This window comes from Nanorana parkeri, unplaced genomic scaffold (genome assembly GCF_000935625.1).
Source record: "Nanorana parkeri isolate BGI_ZX_2015 unplaced genomic scaffold, ASM93562v1 scaffold978, whole genome shotgun sequence".
NCBI classification, from domain to species: Eukaryota; Metazoa; Chordata; class Amphibia; order Anura; family Dicroglossidae; genus Nanorana; species Nanorana parkeri.
Window position 1 is genome coordinate 60,833 of NW_017307246.1, and position 25,774 is coordinate 86,606.

Consider the following 25,774-nt stretch of genomic DNA (forward strand, 5'->3'; position numbering starts at 1 on the left):
AGTTTGTAAGGGGGCAATTATATTTAAATAGCCCTTGAGGGTCTGGCAAGATCCTTTTAATTATCCTGGGTATGTTTATGTGGCACAAAATGACCCCTCGCTAGCTGGTTCATGATATGATGAGGAGTAGCAGAAAACACTAATGCTAATGGTAACTGTAACCCTTTGTTTACAAGAAAAATTATGTCATCAGCAACTTTATGGCAATTAACCCCTTCGTGACGGGAGACGTACAGTGTACGTCCCGGCACTTTGTGCCTATATGACCGGCCACGTACACTGTACGTGACGAGTTATATCAGGCTTTGTAATGCCGGTAACCGTTGATTCTCAGCGGTTACCAGTCATTAAGGAATGCCTCAGTATTGAGGCATTCATTAATGAAATAATTAAGCTTTTTGTAGAAGCTTCTTCCTTTCAGTAATTAAAGAATGAAGCTGTTACATGCAAATACAGGACCGCAATTTGTGATCCTGTATTTGACAGCTGAAAATAGCAGATAGGTAGCAGTGACTCACCCCTCTGCTATTTGTTTTGACAGCTTGAGAGCCCGATGTTTAGATACATTTCACTCAAAAGTTACAATGTATCTTTTGAGTGAAATGTATCAGTTCTGATCGTCTAGGCACGATCAAAGAGCTTTTAGTGAGATCTGAATCTGGCTAAAGTCAGGATCAGTCTCTAAGGTTATTATTAGCTGTTCCTAAGTTTGGATCAGCCTAATAGCCAAAAATATAAAAAAAAGTTAATTTATCAAGCAGTCATAGTGACTGCTTGATATAAACTGACAAGAAAAAAAGTTTTTTTTTTAATTTTTTTTTTACAAAGAGTAAAAAAAATTAGGAAAATACAAATTATATATAAATATATTTTTGATACTATAATTATTATGAAAACATTCTAAAAAAAATAATAATAATCAAAACTTGTGAAAAAAGTGTTTTCTTCTAGTTTTTTTTCCTCATTTTTTTTATTTTATTCAAACTAAGTAAGGGGTTAGGTACACATATGTGATATAATTATATAGCCCTATCTGTCCTCTAAAAAACTATATATAATATGTGTGGGTACATTTAGTAAGAAAGTATATTACTGCTGTGGAAGAATCACACAGCAAAAATGTAAAAAGTGTGTCAGTCATTTATGAACAGAAACTGAAAACTAGCTCAGTCATGAAGGGGTTAAATAGCTTTGCTGTTAACCAAATCATTGTTTTGCTGATATATATATATATGGTGGTTCTCCTACTGACAAGGAAATGTTATTCTTCAACCAGCTTTCTCTCTTTAAAAATGTATGTGTATAAATGTGTATGAATCTGTAAATGTAACGGGAGTCCACAAATGTCCTTCTAAGCATTCACAATGCTTTTCCCATCTAAAGTATGAGACCTTTTTGTTATATTGGGTGAATAGAAAAGATTCACTTTTTAAACCCTGTGTGCCTGAATACTGTATGCTTTATGCCCCTGAGGCTCATTAAATAAATAAAAAAATCAACAGGTTCAAATGTTATTCAGTGCTAGGGATGAGCTTGGGTTTCGGACTCAGTGTTGGTTTGCAGCAAACCCAACCCATTCATTGATGCAGCAAACGAATGCCAGTGTTCGCCACCATAGCAACCAACTACCAAAAGTGTGATTTTTGGCTATTGTTTTGTGCCATCCCCCTCACTATGAAAAGGCATGATTCCCAGCAGCCATATTGAAAATGTGCTTAACCTGGATAGGGAAAGATAACGCTACAAATTATTTTTTTAACTGTCACAGCTAATAAGAGTGATTTATTAATGATTAGGGTGGGTATAAACAACATTTCAGATACATGTTATATTTATCATGTTATTTCTTGCACTCCTGTTTCTTTGTTTACCAACTTCAGCGTGTGTTGACTACGTTTGTTCAACACTCACCTGACCTTTTGCGTGTCCTTGTTTATGGTATTGCTTATCGACTGTGCACCACACTCTGGTTCTATTGCTGGTCAGCTACCATTTGCACAGGTGTGTCTTAGGGCCACAACCTGGTACACCTACCAGTAAAGTCCATCACTCCTTGCAGGTTGCTCTGATAAAGATCTGGTGTGCGTGTGAGTAAACTCTGGGCTTCTGTCATTTTAAAGGCTCACACCCTTTTGAACATGCAAATACCACACAATGCACAATCCATTTTTCTGCAACAATTTGGTCAACTGCCATCTGCACACGTGTGTCTGAGGGCCTGGTACAACCACCAGTAAAGTCCATCACTCCTTGCAGGGTTCTCTGGTGAAGATCTTGTGTGTGTACTTAGCCTCTGGATCTCTGCCATTTTAAGGGCACATGCCTTCTCCAATGTGCAGATACCATATTGTGGGGCCCCACTATTCATTTTTTCTGTACTATAAAAACAGCCTTTTTAACACATTAACCAGTTGACATCCGCGGTGTTAAACCCCCTTCCACTTCTCTCTCCTTGCACCTACAATTTGGTATTTCTTGTAGTCATTGCCATCAGCTCTGCCAGTTAAGTGTTGTATTTGTATACTTTTATATATTGCTGCAACACAATGGGCTATGTGCAATTTCATTGTATTCATATGAGTAGTCCATCTTGCTACTTTCTAGCAGTGAGGTCTGGAATGTGAGGGTGTGTTTCTATGACAACGTTGTTATTTTATGCGGATTAGGAATGTACAGATATGTAGATATGTTTTGCAATTTTGATAATTTTTGAAAATGTTGTACTTTATTAATAAAGAGAAAATACGGGCCCGGTGGTTGGGTTTATGGCTTCAGTTTATTATAGCCAAGTTTTTGGGTCTGCTAATGCACCCTTTCCCTCCTCCTTCTCAATGCCACATATCCATCATTTGCCCTGCATTGTAGGTGATGACATCACAGCTGCCACTACTGGCTGGAGTGCTGGAGAGAAGAGGCAGCAGGGGAACTGGTTGAAAGGACAGATAACAGAGTGAGAGATGGGGTAAGTATATGTGCTTTTTTACTAATACCCTAGGCAAAACAAGCATTTAACCCTGGCAGTGCAGGAGAAGCCTTCCTTCCTCCTTTTTGATATTTTTAAGCCTATTCTTTCAAAGCATTGTAGGTTTGTACATGTCTTTAATATTACAGATTCCCTGTATGTTTTACTTGTATTTTTTTATATGTCACAAAAGAGATATCACAGAGATGTTCTCATGAAATACATGTTTATTCATTCAAACAACACATGAAATAGCAAGTTGTTTTTTTCTATTTCTGATACATACAGTATATATGTTGCAAAGTGCACAGAATTCACAAGCACAATAATGATATAACAAACATATTTAGCTACAAAGACGATCTTTGATAAATATTATCACTTACAGGCTTTCACATTATCCTTTTTAATAAGCAAACATTTTCATAGATCAGGAACAAACAAATTACAGAATACATTGAAAACTGATATTTCCATTATGGCTGAATGCTGGGCTGATTCTTGCTCTGGATCTCTTATATAGCACAAGGACTCTGGGGATGGGATGAAGTTTCCCTGACAGAGTTCCTGGCTCTGTTCTACAACCAGGGGTCTCAATCCTCTTTCTCATTTTCCACATTATGATATGTTGAAAGGTACAAAAAGAAAAGTGAAACTTGTTTGTGCTAATTATGGTATTGGTGGGAACTTGTGAAGATAGCTCATCACTGAAACGATGTAAAGCTGACCATACACTATACATTCTGCTACATTCTCCTTTAGATCTACTACTATGTAGTGTTAGGACCTATCTGACTGGATATAGGTTAAAAGGATTGCACAGCAATGTGTTTTACAAATGTGCTTAGAGCTCTGCTGACAGTGTAGTTCTATTAAATTAATGAAATGGGAAAAAATGGGATGTGAGCCCTGCCACATAACCTATGAAAGTCATATGACTAGCCTCTCCACCAATTACAGCTCTGCTCTGTTCTCTGTTGTGTTATTGAGGAATTGAACTCTGGAAGATGTGTCCAAGAAAAGCTAAGCAGAGGGCAAAGAAATAGTTGCCTGTAGTCTTCCTGCAGCTGAACCGTGCTAATGACTGACTTACCATGCCTTGTTCTGCACTTTGTCTCTGCGTGAAGGTGGCCATTTTGGTAGAGTCAGGGTTTTGCTTCCTTGTGTCAAAGGAGGACAGGAGCAGCACCATAGTGACATCACCAAATATCACTCCAAACCTCCTGAGACTAGCAGTAAGAGGCAGCAGTGACTTAGATTTCACACTGCAGATATACAACTATGGGACACACTTAAATGTCAGAAAGTAGGGATGTTCAGATACCAAGTACCGTATTTGGTACAAGTACAGATACTTTTTCAGCTCCAAGACTAGACTAGAGAAAAACTAAAAAGTTAGGAGGCAGCTGTCATTTTTAATGATCATTGACTAACGGAGCACCAGGGCCCTGTCACACCTGCAACCGCTCCAATCCTGGTAGTTCTCGTGAAAATGCCAAGTATCCGCACTGGTATCTGAACTGGTATCTGAACATCCCTAACAGAAAGTGTATTGCTATTTTTCAGAAGGAATTCCAGACAATAGATACATTTTTTAGGTACAATTTAGGCACAATTACCTTTACTACATTTTCCCTATAACAGAACATATCTTCACCTTTCACGTTGAGCCTTCTATTAAGGAAAGAAAACTCCCTAGAACACTGCACTCTCCACACCATGACCTGCATTTTTTGAGTGGATGAGGAAAATGCAGGACATAGTGAGAAGTAAGCTATGGAGCATAGCAGACAGCAGATAGAGATATCAGCTGTCGCTATAAATGTCCTGCATATGTTGGAAAACTATAGGAGAGTCTACAGAGGTTGTAAAATCAGATTAAATGATGTATTTCAAGTTTAAACAGATGCTGGATGTATCCAGTAACTACCCAAAGCCAACATTTTAGTTGTAGGTAGAGAAGACCTCAGGATATTTTAAGTTTGGGGTTTTTGTAGTTTTTTATAGTATATATAGGGGTCTATTCACGAAACAGCCGAAGGATCTAGCCGTAGTTTCGGCCGATCCTTTGGCTAGCTTCGGCCCCAGGACCCCTTCAGTTCAGTAGGACTGAAGGGCTGCTGTATGGGCTATTCACTATAGCCCGTACAGCTCCCGAACTTGGCCGAGCGGCTCAGTCGAGCCGAACGCATATGCCTCGGTTCGGCTGAGCCACGCTGAAAGCCGAAGCTGGCCGACAGTCTGCTTCTGACAGTTGGGCGGAGCCAGCCGTGATCTTACGGCTGGCTCCGGCCACTTGCAGAGAGATCAGCGTCCCTGGTTACCAGCTAACCAGGGACACTGATCTCCAGACAGCCTAACTCTCCCTGGTGCTCCGAGAGTCGCCAAGGAGAGAAACACTGCTTTTTCTTTTTTTTTATTCTGACACGGAGCCTTGTCAGGATAGAAAAAAAAATGTTTTGGCCATAGGAATGCATTGCACCCGCCCTCTGCTGCAGTTCTCCATCAGGTCCACCACTGCTGATTGACAGCAGCAGAGGGTGGGTACAATAGCTAGTTTGCTATTGGCTATTGCAAATTGAAATAGCCAAAGGAATCTAGCAATGCATTCCTATGGCCAAAAATGTTTTTCTATTCTGGCACGGCTCTGTGTCAGAATAAAGAAAAAAAAGAAAAAGCAGTGTTTCTCTCCTTGGCGGCCGGGAGCGGGAGACTCCCGGAGCACCCGGGAGAGTTTTTTTTTCTTCTTTTTTTTGACGGCAGCTGTCACTGCTAGCTCCGCAAAAGCGTTTACTATTTATTGTTTTCTACTTTTTAAACTATTTTTCTGTTCTGCTCGGTACCACAGAGGGAGCGAGCAGAACAGCCGCTATTCACTCACTGCTGTTTGGCATCTATAAGAATAGACCGAACAGCAGCGAGTAGCCTGCCGGAGGTTCGGCTTAGCCGATCCAGATGTTGGATCGGCTGAGTCGAACTCCTTCTGCACTTTGGGTCGGCCGAACATGCTGAGCATATTCGGCCGACCCGAAGCCACCAGATGTACGGCTGATTTCAGCTGATATACGGCTGAAATCAGCCGTACCAGCCTGAATTGAATAGCCGAACAGCGTTCGGCTAACTTTGCTTTAGGTCGGTCATTCACTCGGCTGCCTATGGAAGCTTAGTGAATAGACCCCATAGTGATGCTATGAACTTGCCTATGAATTTATGGCTGTGAACATCCACTAGTCATACTGCAATCACTTTATGTTAGCAATGCAACTGAATCAAGCAATGCTACCAATAATCAGATTAAATAATAAACACTCAGACTAAAACAGACTAATGTTTAAGTTACAGAGATTTCCCAGCATATCTAGACTTTTGTTATTGCCATTCTGTAATCATTTTTAACTGATCTATATGACTAGAGTCATAATTTAAAAAGTCACATTTTCAACAAAAATTTATAAAATAAGCTAAACTCTTCTTGGGATCACACAACATATTTTGCATACAAACTTTGTACAGGTCATTGCAACGTTAATAAAGGGCAGCAAGCTGTTATGCTATAAATGAATGCATCAATAATTTAACAATAATGTCTACAGAGTCAAGTCTGTATTCTCCATGTTTACAAAAGCACTCTCAGCTAAATTGGTTAAGACACTTAATTTACAATTAGAGCCAAAAGAGATCTCCAGTCAGGATAGACATCGTCTGTAAATGTATGTTATATTAGGCTATGTTTACTTGGCAGTTTCTTTTAATTAACAAGGGCTGCAGATGTACCTGTATTAAATATATCAATTAGATTTCAGCCAGAATTGAAATTGACAGTATATGATTAAGTGGGAGCTTTCTCTGTTGCCTCTAACTACACATTATGCACTGGCTACCTGTGTCTACAAGCAGGTGTTGAAATAGATGTTGGAGCTACAGAGAATAAAAACATATGGAGCATTACTTTGTCAAAACACACCATTGACAGGACATCTGAACTGTAAAGGGTTGATTTACTAAAGGCAAAAAGGCTGCTCACTTTGTAAGGGAATTTGGACTTTGCAGGGGAGGATTCCCTGTGCGTAGGGAATTTGGTAAAGATCTGATAACTTCCATCACCCAATCATGTGCAAGACATTTTTTTTTTCCTTGCACATGATTAGGTGTTCTTTGTGAAGTGAAACCAAGCTAAGGGAAACTTTTCCTGCAAAGTGCAAATTCCCTTGGAAAGTGAACAGCCTATTTGCCTTTAGTAAATCAAGCCCTATACAAAACTGAACTTTTGGCTCTGACTGAAGTCCTCCTTTACAAAGGAGGATGGGTGGTGGCCCACCAACATAAATACTTTTAGAGTGAAAATATAAAATTCACATAAAAATATTTATAAGACAAGCTACATATCCAGTGCATACAATACATAATACAAACCTAAAAACATTCTATAAATCATGTTACAAATGCATAAAGATTTAGTCTACTTAGTAGCGATGTGGGTGGGCACTGAAGTTATAAATCACCACTGGCTTATTTCTTAAGAATGTCCCTAATGCATTCTTAAAATAAAGTAAACCTCAAAAATGAACAGTAAAAAAAAAAACATACCCTTTGAAAGATCATGGCATGTGAACTGATTTGGAATCTGTGCAGAGACCCCACATAATCTTCTCAAATTTAAATTGTCACACTTCTTTCCTTTACGGTAGAACAAATAGTTAAATACACAGTTGAAACACACATACTGTATGCTAGTTTTACCTGTCAATTAATTAATTTATATACCATACTGCATAGCCAGATGATTACTAATTCCAGGTTTACAGCCTTCTTAATCACCATAATAATTAGTCAGAAGTGATTATTGTGACTCATTGTCCAATGAACAAGCTGGATGGGCGATGTGACACCCCCCTGGCTGTACTGAATTATATATCTTTTGGCAGGTAAAACAGTATATGTAATAAACATTTGTATGTATCTGTTTGCCTAGAGTTCTTCTCCATGGTGAAGTTATAGGTTCTGAACAAATGCATGAAATCATAATATAAATATGTTTATGAATACATTTTAGCATTCTTATCCAAAATTACCCAAAATGCCCCTTAATATAGTTGAACTATATTAACATGCTGTTGATTTTCCTTAATAGCGTAACAAGCAGCAACTGTTTTGGACGTTTGGTTTGTTGTTAATACCTAAGAACAGAATGTGAAGATATTTGAAGAACATAACTGTAAATCAGTTATCCTTGTCTATTCATTTAATGTTCTGTGGTTGATGCTTTTAACATTCTACTGGTCCTTAAAAAGAGAAGATAAAAGCTGCTATCGCTTTTAATAAAGTTTCAAAAGGTAAATCTAAAGCAGACCACATTGTAATTTATTGTACAGTCACATTAGCATTCTGGACTGAAGATCCATCTGTAATAATTTAAGGTAAGCAATTTTCCTTACAGATACATACTGCTGATCCAAAAGCCTTGAATATTTATGTGACAAATTACATAAAAATTCAGAGTTGTTCACCATGGAACCAAACAGATCGTCCCTTCCATTTCACTTATGGAGATTGTTGCTTTGATATCACCTACTATTTTTATAATGAGTTTAAATCATAGCCTCTGAAGTGAGACAAAAAGCATAAATCAGGTATAACAAGAAATGTATGTCCATATATTATGATGTATCTATTGATACCACTCTAATATTCTAAACCAATATGATGTTTCTGTCTCCTTAGTTTGGTGTTTAAATAGAAAGCTCAATTTCCCTTGCATGTCAATTATTCATAGATGCGATATATGGTAAATAAAATGGAAAGCTTCTATTAAAAAATCTTTTATTTAAGTAAAATGATTATGATTCAGACCAAAATCTTCATGGCAATGTGCATGACTCTCTGGTTAGTTCCCCATATAAAATAAAGCTCTGATTACAGAATAAAACAATAATTGCCTAATTTTTTGTAATAAAGATCCATAACATACTTTAGGTATATATATATATATACATATATATATATATATATAAAAAAAAACTTAAATCTAAGTATGTTTGGTATCATGCATACATCAATGCAACACAGCGTTCAGCCTTGTTGCAGGCTGGCAATGCTAAGCCACTGCTTTGCAACTCACAGCAACGACGTTAAACTGCTGTGCAAATTCCTTTAGTTGGCCATTGAGCTGCCTGTCTGACAGATCTGATAGGCAGCCCAATGGCCAAATACGCTGCTGCTAATTGCATGGCAGTGGCTTAGCAATGTCAGCCTGCAACAGGAATTTCTGTTACTGGCAGGATCTCCAGGTAAGAAAGTTTACAACATACAAACAAAAAATAATTTGTTTAAATCTGAACTCCAGCTTTAAAAATGTATATATACTTACACTAGTACAGCTTGGCACAATGTAAGTATATATAAATGAACCCAGACAGGGCCACGGAGATCATGTAATACACTGTAGTAGCTGCAGCTACTACAGTTTATTACAGTGTCTTCTGGGTAAAGGAACAGACGCCATTTAGAGGATGCCTAGTATTTTTCTCAATGAATAGGTGTTTTCTATTAAACGAGGGGTGGTGCCATGATGCCACTACCCATTATCCAATCAGAGAATGCCTAGTATTCCTTGAGAAAAGTACTAGGTGTCCTTTGAATATTCAGCTTTAAGAAAAATGTATACAGTGAGTCATGATGCCAAACATAAAAAATACATTTAGGGTTAACAGAAACTTTAATTCTAAAAGTATTTTATTCTCGAATAGTGAGACAAGTAAACCTGTAATGTGTGTTCAGATGAATATTATTCTTTAAGAGAATCTGTAAGATTTCCAGTAATACAGAGAGTGTTGCTCAAAGGTAAAAGATAGAGTCCTAAAATTGTAGAATTTCTTATGGAAGTGCACCGGTGGTTTAGGTACTACTTCTGGTCTGAAGACAATCTAATTGTTCTGCATGGAAACACCCGACATGTGTGTATGAGAAAAGCACACAGCTTGCATATGGTTTGTTTGGTCAAAAGGCATATTACATACATTTGTTTTGCAACACACTGCTGATTTTTCATACAGATATTTTTTAATCTCTTCTACAATTACTGGAGAAAATTTACAAAATGCCCAGATTTAATTTTTTTTTACAGGTATGTAACATGCAAAACAAAACCTTTGGTCATGTTAAATTTAATAGAAGAAATGTTAGTTTCCTTTTACATAAAAGGTAAGAGCAGTCGCCACCCACTTTAAACTACTACTACTCAGAAGAGAACAGCAGATAAAAGGTTTTGTGTCTCACCAAGACACTTCGTCTTTTGTAAAGATGTAAAATGTTGGCAGCCATGGTACCAGTTTATTCACAGCACTGAAGTACAAAAAAGAAAACGGTTTACTTCGAAAGATACCCCAACGCATTACCTGTCTACCAATACAAGTGTTTCATAAATTAAGGACGAAGAGGATAGTCAGCAGAGCGCAAATAAACAAAACAATGTTTTTTCATTACAGAGTCTATGCAAGATCTGGCGCATGTAAGGAGGATTTGTCAGAGAAAGCTGTGAACTGTCTTTCATAAAAGTCACTGAAGTTTACAGGAAAGTAATCCTGTAATGATTAGTTTTATAAGAAATTCTATTGCACAATATAACATCATTTTATTTTTCACTGTGTTTTGTAGTTATGTAGCGCAAGACAGTCTCCAAGGCATCCTGGCACTTACTGCCAATGGTGAGCAACAGTTGTTTAGAACAGTGTCTTTGAAGTTGTGTGCTTGAAGACAAATTGGTTTCTTCAGGCTAGGAAATATAACCATCCCTGTAGTAAAACATGGCAGAAGATACTTATGATTATTAAAAGGGAGGAGAAACAGCCTTTAGCTGCATGAGGGAAGACAAACTTGTATACATGAAGGCCTCCAGTGATTTCTTTTTCTTGACAAAATCCCTCTTATGATCAGACTGCAGACAAGTCAATTCGGTTGGCAGAATTGCTGCTTTTGTCCCACGTATTCATCTTGGTTGGAGATGTATTGGCTCTGTTCCCATTCATCTAGAAGGCAAAGAAAGCTGTCCATGTCACATAAGATGCCAATTTTTTCCCCTCAGAAGAGAAACCTTTTACATTTTAGCATCATATATGGAATAATGGATGAACAATATATTGATGGTGGTAGCTTGTTACTGAGCATTGCTGTTTATACTATAATCAGCACAGTGACTAACGATTCAAAGTTGATTTATGTGGTTATACATAAAAACAAGTCAACAAAAAAAGATAATTCCACAGAAAACTGAATCTTCATTGCTGCCTGGAATTTGGGGTATACTGTATGAGCATCAGGTCCTGTTTTTTTCACAGCATTTGCTTACCTGAAACTCATGTACTCATATTGCCACTATAGTTATTGGGTAGAGCTTGCCGCCAATCAAGGCAGTCAAGTTCACCATTCATTTTTGGAGCCCTCTGAGGGTAGAACATGAAGATTATTTTCAATAACTGTTGGGATGATGGAACAGCATAACAGCTCCAACCAAACAATCTCAGTACAACAACCTCAGAGGAAAGTAAGATACTATTTTTGTAGATATAGAGATCTATCTATATCAAACATAAACCAGTAAGTATTACAGTTACGTGCAAAAATATCTTTAATTCTATTTACAAAAAAAACAAAACAAGCTGAAAAACACTTAAATGAAAACAAGTTATGTATGGATGAGCGCACTAGGTCTTTAGGGAGAGGACATAGGATGAAGGTTAACAATAAGTGGTGATTGTGAATGATCCCTTCTGCGGTGTGCTTCTTTCTTGATTACAGGTAGAGGTATCCTGTTTTGAAACAAGAAAGAAAAGAAAGCGTCACAACCAAGAACAATAAACAACGTGGAACCAGGGAGAAACGTAAAAAAAATTAAGTTGCATTCACATTAACACAAAGTAGCTGTCAGCAGGGGAACAATGTATCCAAAGCCAGCAACAACAATATGCTTCATTTGGAGCTGTATAAAACCAGTTCTTAAGAGATGCTGATCTGGTCAGTGGGGACAGAAGAACTAAAGGTGAGAAATGGCCAGCCTCTGACCATGTAGGTCAATTAAAACATTTATTATATAAATGAATAAAATGCACTCACATTGGAAGGAGTATAGAGACGTCTTTGTCAGTTCATTATTAAAGGCAAACTGTGTAAGTCTCCAGAAGTGAAGTAGCCCCAACAGTGTCTCTGATGGTGAGAGAGCCGGTAAACTAAACACTGCACTGTCACTGGAAAGCAGCAGCTGCAGCCGTTGAAGAGCCAGGCAGGAGCGGATCCTCTAGCTGGAAAAAAATTGACACAGGAGCCGGGAAGTACAAATTGCAGGCAATGCGTTTCAAGGCAGAGCGCCTCTTTCTCAAACCAGGGGAGGCTTCTGTGTCAATTTTTTTCCAGCTAGAGGATCCGCTCCTGCCCGGCTCTGTAATGGCTGCATTTGCTGCTTTCCAGTGACAGCGCAGTGCTTAGTTTACCGGCTCTCTCACCATCAGAGACACTGCTGGGGCTACTTCATTCCTGGAGACCTACACAGCCTGCCTTTAATAATGGACTGACAAAGATTTCCTAATACTCCTTCCAATGCCAGTGCATTTCATTCATTCATTTACTAAACGTTTTAATTGACCTACAAGATCAGAGGCTGGTGGTTTCTCTCCCTTGGTTCTTCTGTCTCCACTTACCAGATCAGCGTCCCTCCAGAATGGGTTTGATAAGCTCCAAATGAAGCATAGTGTTGTTGAGGGCTTTGGATACATTGTTTCCCTTCTGACAGCTACTTTGTTTTAATGTGAGTGTAACTTAGTTTCTTACAATTTTCCCTGGTTCCACGTCGTTTATTGTGCTAGGTTGGGGCACTTTATTTTTATTTTTTAAAAACACTTAAACCCACTTATGAATATTTTTAACAAAACAGCACTTTGTATGTACACAACCATTTTGTATAACCATACTTTTTTTTATATTCATTTATACATTTTTTCAAATAAATTGTCTCTAACAAGATGCTTAACAAGATGGCTAGGTCACCCCTGGCGCCATATAACAGGTACATATAATCTACTTGGTACATATTTGGCAAAAACAGAAGTATGTAGGAGATCAATTAAGTGCGCAACATGTATATTTTTCAAAATAATGAATCTTCCAGTTCCTGATGTAAAAAGCTTCAATAAACCTCTTTGCTGCATACAGAGTCACAATTTTTTTTCCAACATAATGTCCAAAGCAATATTTCAGCATAACAGTTTTATGGATTAATATTATGATCCAGTATTGTTGTATATCATTATGACCCTCTTGTGGCCTCAATAATAACTAAGTGCTTGCTGCACCACATGAATATAGTTGTATGTCTCTCACATTGCAACCAATATAAATGTTGCATCATTACTTAAGTTGTTAATCCACAATCTTCACAATGGGTGCATAACTAGTTGGTATAAAGTGTGTCTGGTGCATTATATAGAGATTAAATCCTTGTACTGCTAAGTACCTTATTGATACTAGGAACTGTATAAATTCCAATAGTGATTCAAGGATATTGGGTGGTTACACATTCATCTTTACTTATGGTTTTATTTCAGTGATGGGTCTAAATATGTACCATGTAGATTTATGACAAGTTCCTGTTATCTGGTGCCAGGGGTGACCTAGTCATATTAGTAACCTCCTTGTTACAGGTGAACTTGAAAAGTCGTATAAATCTATATGGGAAAATTAAGGTTGTACAGAATGATTTGAGTTCTATACAAAGTGCAGTGCTGGAAAGAATATTAGAATTAAAGATATTTTGCACATATTTATAATACATTTTGGATAATATTATTTGATAGACGCATCTCCATTTTTGGGATTTATTCATTTAATTTGCAAATATTTGTTTGAAGGTAAATTAAAAATAATGGAAAATCTATATATACTGTTGAAGGAATAGACAAGTCAAGCACCTTTCTTTAAAAGAGTTGTCGTACACCAACTATATAGTTAGTGCGTGTTGGGGAGAGCCAACAATTCTGTAAAGGGAGAGTCTTTATTTATTTGTTATTTATTTTGTTAGTTTTCTCATTGGTACATGCTCCCATGGTGGTACATGGCCTCCAATGCATTTAATTCTCAAATGATGAGAATTAAAAAACAAGATTTGCCCCCTATAGACAGTAATAGGGATTCACTAACTAAACCCATGCAGATTTGTTTATCCCTATATGGAAGGAGCATCAATGGAAACATGTACATTTTAGGACACTAATCAAGTAATTAGGATTCGATAGACATTTGTAGTTGTGTAGAAAAATAAACACAGATAATATCTATTTAAAAAAATGTGTTAAAAGAATAACATTGTGTTTAGTCACAGCAAAGTACTGCATTTCTGTTTCTATCAGCATGATAATCATAATCCTAAATATTTTACTTTCCATGTTGCTAGCAATTAATTGAGTTACATTTAACATGTATCATGTTCATCTTGTGTGATTTTTTTTAAAGAGAGTGCACTGTTTTCAGTATCCTGAACTCAGTGGACTAGTTCTAGCTTGGGGGAAGTACAGTATGTTTTCAGCAAAACAAATGTTATTTGTTATTTTTGTAAATGTTGCTTTCATTTCGTTTGGAGTAGAGTTCATTTTATGGTGTTATATAATCACTTCACTTTGTAATTGCTTTTATACAGGTACAATAGTGGAAAGAATGGTTGACCAACATGACAAGACAGCTACCACTGTGCCCTACAAGATCCAATAGCTGTACTTACTACATCAGAGTTGAAAGGCTTCACATTGATGTTGCGAATGGAGCTACTAGTAAGCGACCACACCTTTGTCTTGTGTTTGAAAGCAGCTCTCACCTTGAAAAGAAATGGCACAGTAAACAATGGTAAGCCTGTATAACAGTACTTTTCATTGCCATCAACCTCCACTCCCAGACCTTGTCTACCCAACATTTGAATTGCTGCTGTTATGAAACCGCTGCCATGTAATCTCCCAGTGTAAACAATTGCTTACACCAAGGCTGTTAACATGTTTTTGCCTTTTAGCTAGTCACCCAAAAGTGATCCATAGTCCATCCAAATCCATAATTATAGACAATGTCTATTTTAAAGGAAAGTATAGTGTGTTCAGACAGAACAGGTTTTCAGTTATGATTGTTGTGTTTTCCTTAACCTCTTTATGACCAGAGGCTATTGATATGTGGATATCCAACCAGTATGCTTGAGGTCTCAATATTCCTCAGTTAGATTGACATTGACAATAACTTTTATAAATTTGCCAACTTTATGACAAATAATTTTTTGTTTTTAACCCCTTGAGTCCCTGGTGTTGTTGTATAATGCCATCAGGACTGAGAGCAACAGGTCCAGGCAACCATGCTGATTGGAAACACCAGCTATCAGTTACAGCCAGTGTCTACCAGCACTAAGCTAACATGATCAGACCCTAAATTCTGATTCTGATACAGACTGCCGCATATGAGCATTCTGTAGCAGAGAATTTAAACACATGTGACATTATGGCACCCTATGTAACTATGAAGGCCAGGACAGAGATGATCCTGCTTTGTCTTGCCTACCTCTGCAGCTACCACTGATGAAGTGATTCTTGCTGGTTGAATGCAGTCTCCACTGACAGATGAGCAAAAAAACACACCAAAAAACAAATTAAAACTGTACTGTCTTCTTAAAAAACATAGGGGTTTATTCACGAAGCTGCCGAAGGATCTGGCCTTAGCTTCGGCCGATCCTTCGGCTAGCTTCGGCCCCAGGACCCCTTTGGTTCAGTAGAACCGAAGGGGTGCTGTACGTGCTATTCACAATAGCCTGTACAGCTCCCGATCATGGCCAAGCGGCTCAGCGGAGCCGAACGCATATGCATCGTCTCGGCTGAGCCGTGCTGAAAGCCGAAGCTGGCCGAGCGGCCGGCCACTGGCCGGCCGACAGCCTGCTTCCGACAGCTGGGCGGAGCCAAGGAGAGAAACACTGCTGTGTCTTTTTTTTCTTCTTTATTCTGACACGAGCGATGTCAGAACGGCTCACTTCACTTGAGATCGGTCATTCACTCGGCTGCTCTCGGCAGCTTAGTGAATAGACCCCATAGTTTCTTTCTCTGTGCACAGCAAGTGTACAACGACAGAGATACACTGACAGCTGCTGTATGTAAGGTTTGTTTGCAAACAAGCTTTATGTGATCACCATGTCATAGCTGATATAGTAATCACATGATCAGGAACCATGCTGATTGGTTCTCGATCACTGGGAGAGACAGACTAGAATGTGTTTAGAAACATTAATTTGCAGATTGCAGTTTTGAACCAGTTAAAGAAGTTTCTGAAATGTCTTTTATATGTTCAACTGTTTGCTCTGCCATCTTTTGATTATTGTATTATATTTAATATTAGTAGATTAGTCACTACAGGGTTATTCATTAAAGGGTGAAAGGTTTGGAGAAGGCAGGAGAATTGAACAATCTAGGTCAAAATAGCTGATTTTGAAAAATTCTCCAATTCAGCTCCTTTTCCAGTTCAACTATTTTAGCCTAGATTGGTCACTTCTGCCTTCTCCAAACTCTCCCCCCTTTTGTGAATAACCCTATTAATTTGCAGACACACTGGGGTTGATTTACTAACCTTATAAACACACCACGAACATGTATACACCTCTGTAGTGTGTTCCCTCCCAGCATGATCTATGGGTGGAATCTAAACACCTTTGTAGTGTGTACACACCCAGCAGGTGTGTTGTGCAAAGCCGTGCATGAATTTGCAAGGTGATGTTGTGTAAATTAGCTCTATGTTGTGTTGCTTGCGTTGATGAATGCAGGAATGTAAATGCATGAGCTAACCATTTTTGTCTAAACTGTGAAGCAGCATTATATATGCATCATGTGCATGATTTTTCCATATATGGCATTAGTGGAAATATGGTTTTAGAGACTTTTTGGTTGATAAATACGTTTTGCTGTGTAAAAATCACACACACCTAGTGCGTGCGTGTCTTTAGGTTAGTAAATCACCCCCACTGTCTCCATTCTTAACAGCTGTTGAGATAAGATTTCAGCCATAGAGAGTACATAGCTTTCAATAAGTTGACCAACTCTAACATTGTCTGACCAAGTCTAACATTGAGAGAAAATGCAGTAATGCGCCAACGTTGTGTAGCACTGCAGCTCAGGAAGTAGAACACGCATATGTAACAACCAAATCTGTTGCACATATAATTACAAACTATACACAGAAATTATTTTTTTTAACATATTAACTAACAAGCTTTATCTTTTTTTTCATATATATTGTATATAACAACAATTAAAAAAAAAACATCCATTCCCTTTAACCACTTGCTGACCAGAGCAATTAATTGATATTTGCACACACATGATAAAATCTGAATTTCATCATGGTGGACAGCGGAGACCGGGAAAGCCGACAGCGGAGGCGGAGGGGGGTCGGGCACACAGCCGTTGGATTGCTTGTATTTACACAGCAATCGCCTGCTGTTTAAAATGATACCAAAAACACGGCTGCAGAAGGACAGGACGTATTTTTATGGCGGTCCTGAAGCAGTTAAAGGCATATTTCACCCTTTGCAAAAAAAATTATAATAATAAAAGCACCCACAGTAATACAATAAAAACATGTGCATTTATTATTTTTTTTTGCATTGGAGCCTGCAAACGCTTTGAAACTGCGATCAGTGGATCATGGATGCAATACAAAGATTCCTGCAGACTACTCTGCCAGCCACTAGTCAATATGGAGATACAGACCTTTGGTTCTGGGTCTGGAGAAAGTAATCAGTGGCTCACTGAGGTCTACATGTCCCTCTGCCACAGTAGTTTTTCATTCACAGATCTGTGTGAATGCATTTGTGAATGGATGATGTGGCTGTGCAGGCTTCACCAAATTAAAAAAATATACTATACTATATATACAGTAAAAGATGCTGCAGGAACACAATGATTCAGGTAAGAGGGAGGTTGGTTTGAGGGTGGGGTGCTGCAGGCTATGACCATGTTTCACAGTACACCCTATATATGAGTGTAACATGAAACATGGTCAGAGAGGTGGAATTATCCTTTAAGTGAGCAGTTCACATAAAAATATCTGTTCATGCAAACTCTTCATATTATTAGCCAGGCATTTGTTAAAGAGGTGTAATAAAAAACAACAGTGAAAAAAGCAAAAGGCTTTGATAATCCAGGTAAGTAAATATGTAGCAGCACACTTCCTTGAGGCAATACTCTGAAACAGAAAAAGTACACCACCAAATGGGTACCAATCAGGATAGCTTTTAGATGTCTCAACAAAGGCTCAAATCCAATACTGGCAGCTGTGATCGGCCAGCTCCTGGGAATGGTGCTATTCTTAGGGCAGGTCAGCCTGCCTTTGTAATGCTGCAGACATGTGCTGAGCCCCAGAGATAGCTCTGTTTTTATCAGCCAAGCAATTGTAGCCTCTGGCACTAGGTATGAGCACTGGCAGTGAAATATAACAGCTTCCCTGACAAGTTCTTTAATAACCAACTTGTCTCTAAAATTAGTTTTACAATGCTGTCAATTGGGCCAGTTTTTTGTTTTTGTTTGAATTATTAAAATAAACACATTAATTTAGTGCGCTTATTTTGAAAATATGTGACATTACTTACACAGACGGTATCCAATTAGAAGTCTGTAATTGTTACTATTCTCAAAATATAAAAATTATCAGAGCCACTATGTCAGGGTTGGGCAACTCCGGCCATCAAGCTCTTGTGGAACTACAAGTCCCATAAGGCATTGTAAGACTGACAGTTACAGGCATGACTCCCAGAGGCATGTTGGGAATTGTAGTTAAAGCACAGCTGGAGGGCTGGTGTTGTTTTTTTATTCTTTAAAGGGATGGAGATTCTTGGAGGAAACATTGCTACTTTGCCTATATTTGAAGTGAATTTGAGTGCATTTGTTCATCTAAACTAATTACCAGTGAACCCCCCAGTTCTGTTATTTAGCCACCCCCATGATGTCCTCCTGCCATGCAGTCCTATACGCTATGACATTTCCTGCCCTATTTATATTAGCTTTATTCTTAAACTTTTCCTAAGCACAATTTCAAGTCTAAAAGGATGCAGAATGTTTGGAAATCAAAAGCAAGCCTTAGCTAGCCTAAGCAAAACCAGAGTAATTCTGTGATTTACAGATCCACAGGGATAAGTCTAGCTGAGCAAGTTTTGGGCCAGTAACTGTCAGGCAAATTCTGAATAACTTGCCCATGAGCATGCTCACTTGGTTCATTTTTCTTACATGGTTTATTCTTTGTACACATGACAGGTTATTGAACTACCTTCCCCAAACAGACTGCTAAATGGGAGCATCTCTCAATACAAGCAAAAAAGGAGTACCAGACCAAATTCATACAGGAGTCCAAAACAGCTATAAAGAAGAACTCCTGGCAAAAATGTTATTAACCCTTGTAATGGGGCTACCCTTGCACTGATTAACTGCTCGTGTTTGCCCAGGGTAAAAAAAAAAAGTTATACTCAGCTGATCCTGTGAGCCGGCTGGCTCTTAGACTGGTCCCTGGAGCGTCTCTCCCCTTCTGCTGCAGTGCTCTAGGAATCCTTGCGTTATCACATCTAATACATGTAACACGTGTACAGAATGTGAGAATGCAGAGGGACATCACTGCAGCGAAAGAGGGGACAGGCTGCAGGGAGCACTGCCGGCTCAGAGGATCAGGTGACTATTACTTTTTTTTAGGCAGAAACTAGCACTGGTAGCCCCACTGCAAGGGTTAATAACATTTCTGCCTTAGGTTCTTCTTTAATCATTTATAAAACAACAGCCAACATGTTTTGGGGGGGAAAACTCACTCCCCCTTCATCTAGGCTTATGCTACCTGCTTGAAAGGAATCAGATGTGGCAGAAGTCTGCCGTTAAAATGGTTGCAGCACACCGTGTTGGCTGTTGTTTTATGAAACATTAAAGTTGTTTTGGATGCCTTTATGAATTTGGTCTGGTTCATGCTTTGAGTGATGTTCCTGGGTACTCATTGGAGGGTAGCTCTGTTTTTATATGAGCCACCTAACCAAAGCCAGTGAGCTTTTTGAATGACTGTCTTTCACCTTTACTGTCCTCTATGAATAAACATTGAAGTCCTAGCACCTCTTGGATACGTTATTTTGGAATTCCAATCTTTCCTCCTGTCGCAAAAAAATTGTTTTTGCATACCCCTGGATATGCAGTGGTCTTGACAATTACCTTATTAAAGATGAAAGACTCACTAAAACCTGTGCTGGGGATACCTGAAATTGTATCTCAAGATCTGTGCAGACATTCGAAAAAGCAGCAAGCCATTTGCACAAGCATTAAATTAAATTCCTGGTTGCTAGAGAACCAGCAGCCAGCAGCATCCTGGCAACCTGTGATGCATCCCTGGTCCCATTCAGCTTCTGGCCAGGAGATTCTAGGGCCAACAGCTGAATGTAAACAAATGGGCAGGAACGCTGGCTGACATTAAATATGGTCTTGGCCATATTTGATTAATGACATCAGCCAGTATCCCTGCCTCTCTCTTTAAATGCAGGTGTGGGGCTTGGTGCTGCCAGTTGCAGCATGCAGCTGTTGGGAGCAGACGACTTCTGTCAGTGTGCTTTTCTTTCTCAGCGGGTCAACGGGCAGTTTATCATTATCACTGGAATATGTGATTTATGGATTTGCACTGTGGGATATTTCTTTTTTAATAAAGGACTTTAGTAATAAATTAAATGTGCGCGTGTTTTTATTTATGCTGTCATTTGTTCTTGTAAATGTGTAAGGGGTACTTTTACACATTCATGTAGGGGAGGTGGTAGATATATCTGGAGCGGGGCTTTATTTTAAAAAGAGGTTTTCAGCCTCCAACAAGACCCTCTGCAGTCCCCCACATAAAATTAATGGTGTTTGGGGGGGGGGGGGGGGGGCAGAATCTGGAGGCCCTTTTAGTTTACTAGGGGGTATTCAAATTCTGATCAGCCCCCTGTCCACAGACCCCAAAAGCCACCAAGCCAGGGTGGTGGGGAAGAGGCCCTTGTCCTTATCAGCACAAGGACAAAGTGCTTTACCTGGCAAGTTAAACTCCACATGTTAAGGGCATGTGGCATGGTGTGGTTTGGAGGAAACGCCCGTTCGCCATCTCATATGTAGATTTAGGGGAACTTTTTTAAAGAGGAATTTTACCCATATCTTTAAAATAACAACAAAGACACCTTTAGAAATGTTTAGTAATGGCAATCTACAAACACATACTTCTAGATAATTGTGGGCTTTGTGTTCTTTGCATACCTTGTTTCTCTTTTCTTTCCCATTCTCCTCACAGTGGCCACTTTTGCTAAGGGCAAATTACTAGATCTCCCTTTACTTCCTGGAACTCTGGCACATGTGACTAGGACACGTGACCATGCACATCATCTAAGGGGAGGAAAATGCCTTTCCCTGAGGTCTCATTAGATTACAGATGAGTTTTCCCAGCAATGCTCTGCAGTTGTAACCTTCCCAGGATGCAACACTTTGGCACATTACATCATTTGTGCCAGAAGTGGACCAGGAAGTAGATGAACTCTTTTTTGAATTTGTAAGAAAATGAAAAACAAGTTTGTTAAACTAACAAATGTAAGATGATTTTAAATCAGCATGCAGAGCTGGATTGTCATGTGATTTTTAGATAAAGGGGTTAAAGGTCCACTTTAATTTTATTTTTGGCGAGGGGTCCCCATTTTATATTCATATCAGACTGTAATTATCGATAAGGGTATGGTATTGATTTGAGTTGGGGAGCACATTTTATTTTGTTTGTATTTTATTGCAGCAAAACTAGCATTTTTATGAAAAATAAAATGCCATTTTGCACTTAATGACATTTCACTGTAGGTGAAATGTCCTTGTTTGTTTGTGAAAAACAGCATTGGGACCCCCCAAAAACCAATATCAGACCATGACAAGGGTCTAGTTTGTGTGCCCGCTTTCTGCTCCGCTGAGCAGAATTTATTTTTCATTTATTTATTTCATTTGCAATGGTACCCCAGGGCAGTGCTCAGCTCCCCATGCCATTTGTTTGAAAATCCCTTGCCTATTAGCTTAAAAATAGAGAGAACTGATTTTAAAGAATTGGTGTCCATTGACTTCATGGGGATTCAGATTAACATTCTACTTCTATTCTACCCATACTGTTAGCTAAAACTGATTGAATAAAAAGGAGAAAGAACAAGGTTCATGACATTGCGCACACTATAAATGTTCTTGCATCTTGCCCTGACTTCTTAAATAGTAAAACGCTTTATTAATCCATATAATATACATCTTGCTTTAAGAAAGGTAAAAGACTGACTTTTACATTATTCTAGTCCCGTACAGGTAATCTCCCAAGTGATCTCATCTAATTCTTTATGCTGGCACTGTAAAAATTGGAGTATTAATGTAAATGCCATATTTTTGCACTTAAGTTTGGATAGCCAGATAAAGAACTAGAGAAGTATAGGTAAAAGCACCGTTAATTCTACACTCTCCTCTGACACTTGCAAAATTTAATGATATGCAAACATTTCCAAAGGCAGCTAGGGGCTAGATTTGAGTTGTTCAACCTATTTGGCTGCTCTGAGCACAATGACTGAGGTGTGAAAATGTTCCAGTGCCATAAAATGGAGATATAAATCTTACTGCTATTTATGACAGCCAAGTTCCAAGAGTAATGAAGATTTTATAAATTAATGTGACACTGAAAATATGAAATACTTTGAATGTCTATTCCTTTCATCTCACAGGCATTACAAGGGCATTGTTAGTTTCTTGTAGATATGAGCGAATATTAAGAAAGCCACTTTACAGACAATCTGTCTGATCTGTCCATGTGATCCTTGGCTGGATTAGGATCTAGCGATCCACTTTTTTATCTACTTTTTTTAATGCTTTTGATACACAATGTGCGGCTTCCCCACACAGTTGAATCCAACACAGAAGGCTTGAAAGTAAACTAAAGAAAGAAAAGGCACTCCGCCCCAATAAAATTGATTTCTATCTACAGGTGAAACTCGAATAATTAGAATATCATGCAAAAGTAATTGCAGTAAGTTCTGCAAAAGGGGCCCAAACCAAGTACTGAGTACATATGCATGCTTGTACTTTTCAGAGGTCCGATATTGTTCTATGTACAATCCTTGTTTTAATGATTGCATGTAATAATCTACTTTTTTGAGGTTGTGGATTTGGGGTTCTTGTGGTTTTCATGAGCTGTAAGCCATAATCATCACAATTATGACAAATCACGGCTTGAATTATCTTGCTTTGCATGTAATGAGTCTATCTCATATATTAGTTTCACCTTTTAAGTTGCATTAGTGAAATAAATGAACTTTGCACGATATTCTAATTATTCGAGTTTCACCTGTATATGGCTGCCAGTATTGGACTGCTGTTTTAATAGGAAGCAGGCAAACAAGTAGGTCTCTGCACCAAAAACACCAGCGTATTGAAAATGGGGGTCTTCTGCATGTCTGAAGTACAGGAAAACTTGTAGGCAAGAGGAAGGAATTATGTGCAACTACATTTGCTATTTTTTCCTACCATATTGAAGGATAACAGGCATTTTCAGCATTCTAAGAAGGGTAATACGTTCATTCCCCAACCAGCATTTGAAACTTTGCCCCCCTTTTCCTGACAGGGTTTAAATTGTGGATTTCAATGAGAGTCACTCATTCTAAGATAAGTAAATATGTCATGGAGCTTCATTTCAATAATTCATTATAGACATATTTTCCAATATATGTATTTTTTTTATTATTATACACAGTGTGCATTGCATTAGAAGTGCTAACAAGGTTCATCATTACATTTCCAGTTATACATTGACAAATGTAACATTAAATTTGTTTAAGGTGTTACATATCAGCATAGAACAATAAGTTAACATTACGAGGGCATATTTAATAGTGATGGGCCGAACTTTAGAACATGGAAAAAGTTTGAATTCGACCTCGAACTCAATGCAAGTCTATGGGGCTAGAACTTTGAAAATCAATTGTCCCCATTTTGAAGCTTTATATGACCCAAGAAAGGGTATGGGGATATGGGTACTGCCCTGGGGGACATGTATCAATGGAAAAAAAAAACTTTTTCAAAATACAGTTTTTCAAGGAGCAGTGATTTTAACATCACTTAAAGTGAAACAATAAAAATGAAAAATTCCTTTAAATATCGTGCCTGGGGGGTCCCCTTAAACTGCCTGTAAAAAGGCAATTCTGTACAATGTAAAGAACCTGCTGCAGTAAAAACATTTAGAAAGAAAAAAAAAAGTGTGCGGTTCCCCCTCCCAAACAATACCACACTCTTATACCAATACCACTCTCAAATAGTCATAACAGGCCCATAAGGTCTGGTAGGATTTTTATGGAGGAACCCGCCCCAAAAAATTTGGAAAAAAAATGTGAGGTCCCCCCTAAAACTCCATACCAGACCCTGGACCGGAGCACAGGCTTGGCAGGGCAGGAAGGGGGGGACGAGGCCACATGCCCTCAGCATTGGGAGGGTGCTTTTCCAGGGTCTCCCCTGGAAAAACGCACCTTGTCCCCGTGCCATTGGGGACAAGGGCCTCTTCCCCACAAGCCCTGGGGTGTTGGTTGTGGGGATGCAGGCAGGGGTCTTATTCACAACAGGGTACCCCTTTCATAAATTGGCACCCAGATGCAGCCCCCCCCCTTGTGAATGAGTAAGGGGTTCTTGTACCCCTACCCATTGACAAAAGGGTTAAATAAAAGTTTTAAAAAAGAGGCCAGACTTTTGTAAAAAAAAAAATACAAGTTTTTGACAAGTCTTTTATTAAAAAAGAAAACCCCCAAATGGATCCAACATCGTAATACAGGGTTAATCATGACATCTAGCGTTGTCCTTGACGTAAACGACTCGACAAAATAAAAAATAAAACAAAAAAAAAAAATAATAATAATAATTTTTTTTAAATGACGCCCCCCGACCCGTCCGCTCGCAACAAACTCCCGCCGCAGAATGGCATTCTGACAGATGCCAGCAAAATATAAACAATTGGGCGGAGCTAGAGGTTGACAGCTAGCTTCACCCAACTGTTTACAGTTGTACGGCATCTGACAAGTGAGTCATGATTGGGCAAAGTCATCATGACTTTGCCCAATCATGACTCTTACACAGTACTGTGCTCTAATTGGGCAAAGTCTTGCACCTGACCTGTGGTCAGGTGCTAACCTTTAGCCAATCAGGGCTCACAAGGCACTGTGCGCTGCACAGTGCCTTGTTGGGCACTCCAACAGCCCGCCGAACGCCCTGACAGTTCGTGTGTTCACCAAACACACTAACTGCCGATGTTCGAGTCAAACTCTTGCTCGACTCAAACATCGAGCCCATTTCCTCTGCATTTCACAGTGCAAAAGTGCCTAAAAAACATCCCAAATTTTAATTGGATTTTGCCCTTTCACATATGAATGTCTTGGTATTTTTTTTATTTTTGTGTGAATTGGCACTGCATAATCTGATTTACTGCATGTTAATTCATATTGGGAGTTGCCCATGTTAGCAATAGGCATTTATAAGCCAACCATGAGCCAACCTAAGGGAATTTTCAATATCTCCCCTAAAGAGCAGAAAAAGCTATGCAAAGGCAGCACTGTTCTTTTGGCCATAAAAAATACATTTAATTTGGCTTATAGTTGCACATATAAATAAGTGAATGCTTAGGAATCTTTGCCTGTTTGTTAAGGCAAGCCTGTCAAGGATTACAAGGCTAATCAATAACATAGCTTTTTCACAGAGGCACACATTCCCTTACTTGCAGACA

At 38.7% G+C, this 25,774-nt stretch overlaps 1 protein-coding gene across 1 annotated transcript in view; it reads right to left on the reverse strand.

Annotated features, from left to right (window-relative positions):
- Positions 1 to 10,449: 10,449 nt before the first annotated feature.
- The window catches only part of ADGRD1 (adhesion G protein-coupled receptor D1), a 486,234-nt gene continuing 470,909 nt past the window's right edge, over positions 10,450 to 25,774 (reverse strand). Inside the window, exons 28-29 of the mRNA XM_018566815.1 lie at positions 14,724 to 14,816; positions 10,450 to 10,986 (exon numbers count right to left, since the gene is read on the reverse strand). Coding sequence (XP_018422317.1) covers positions 10,891 to 10,986; positions 14,724 to 14,816 — 189 coding nt within the window. The 3' untranslated portion in view covers positions 10,450 to 10,890. The remainder of the gene's footprint in view (positions 10,987 to 14,723; positions 14,817 to 25,774) is intronic.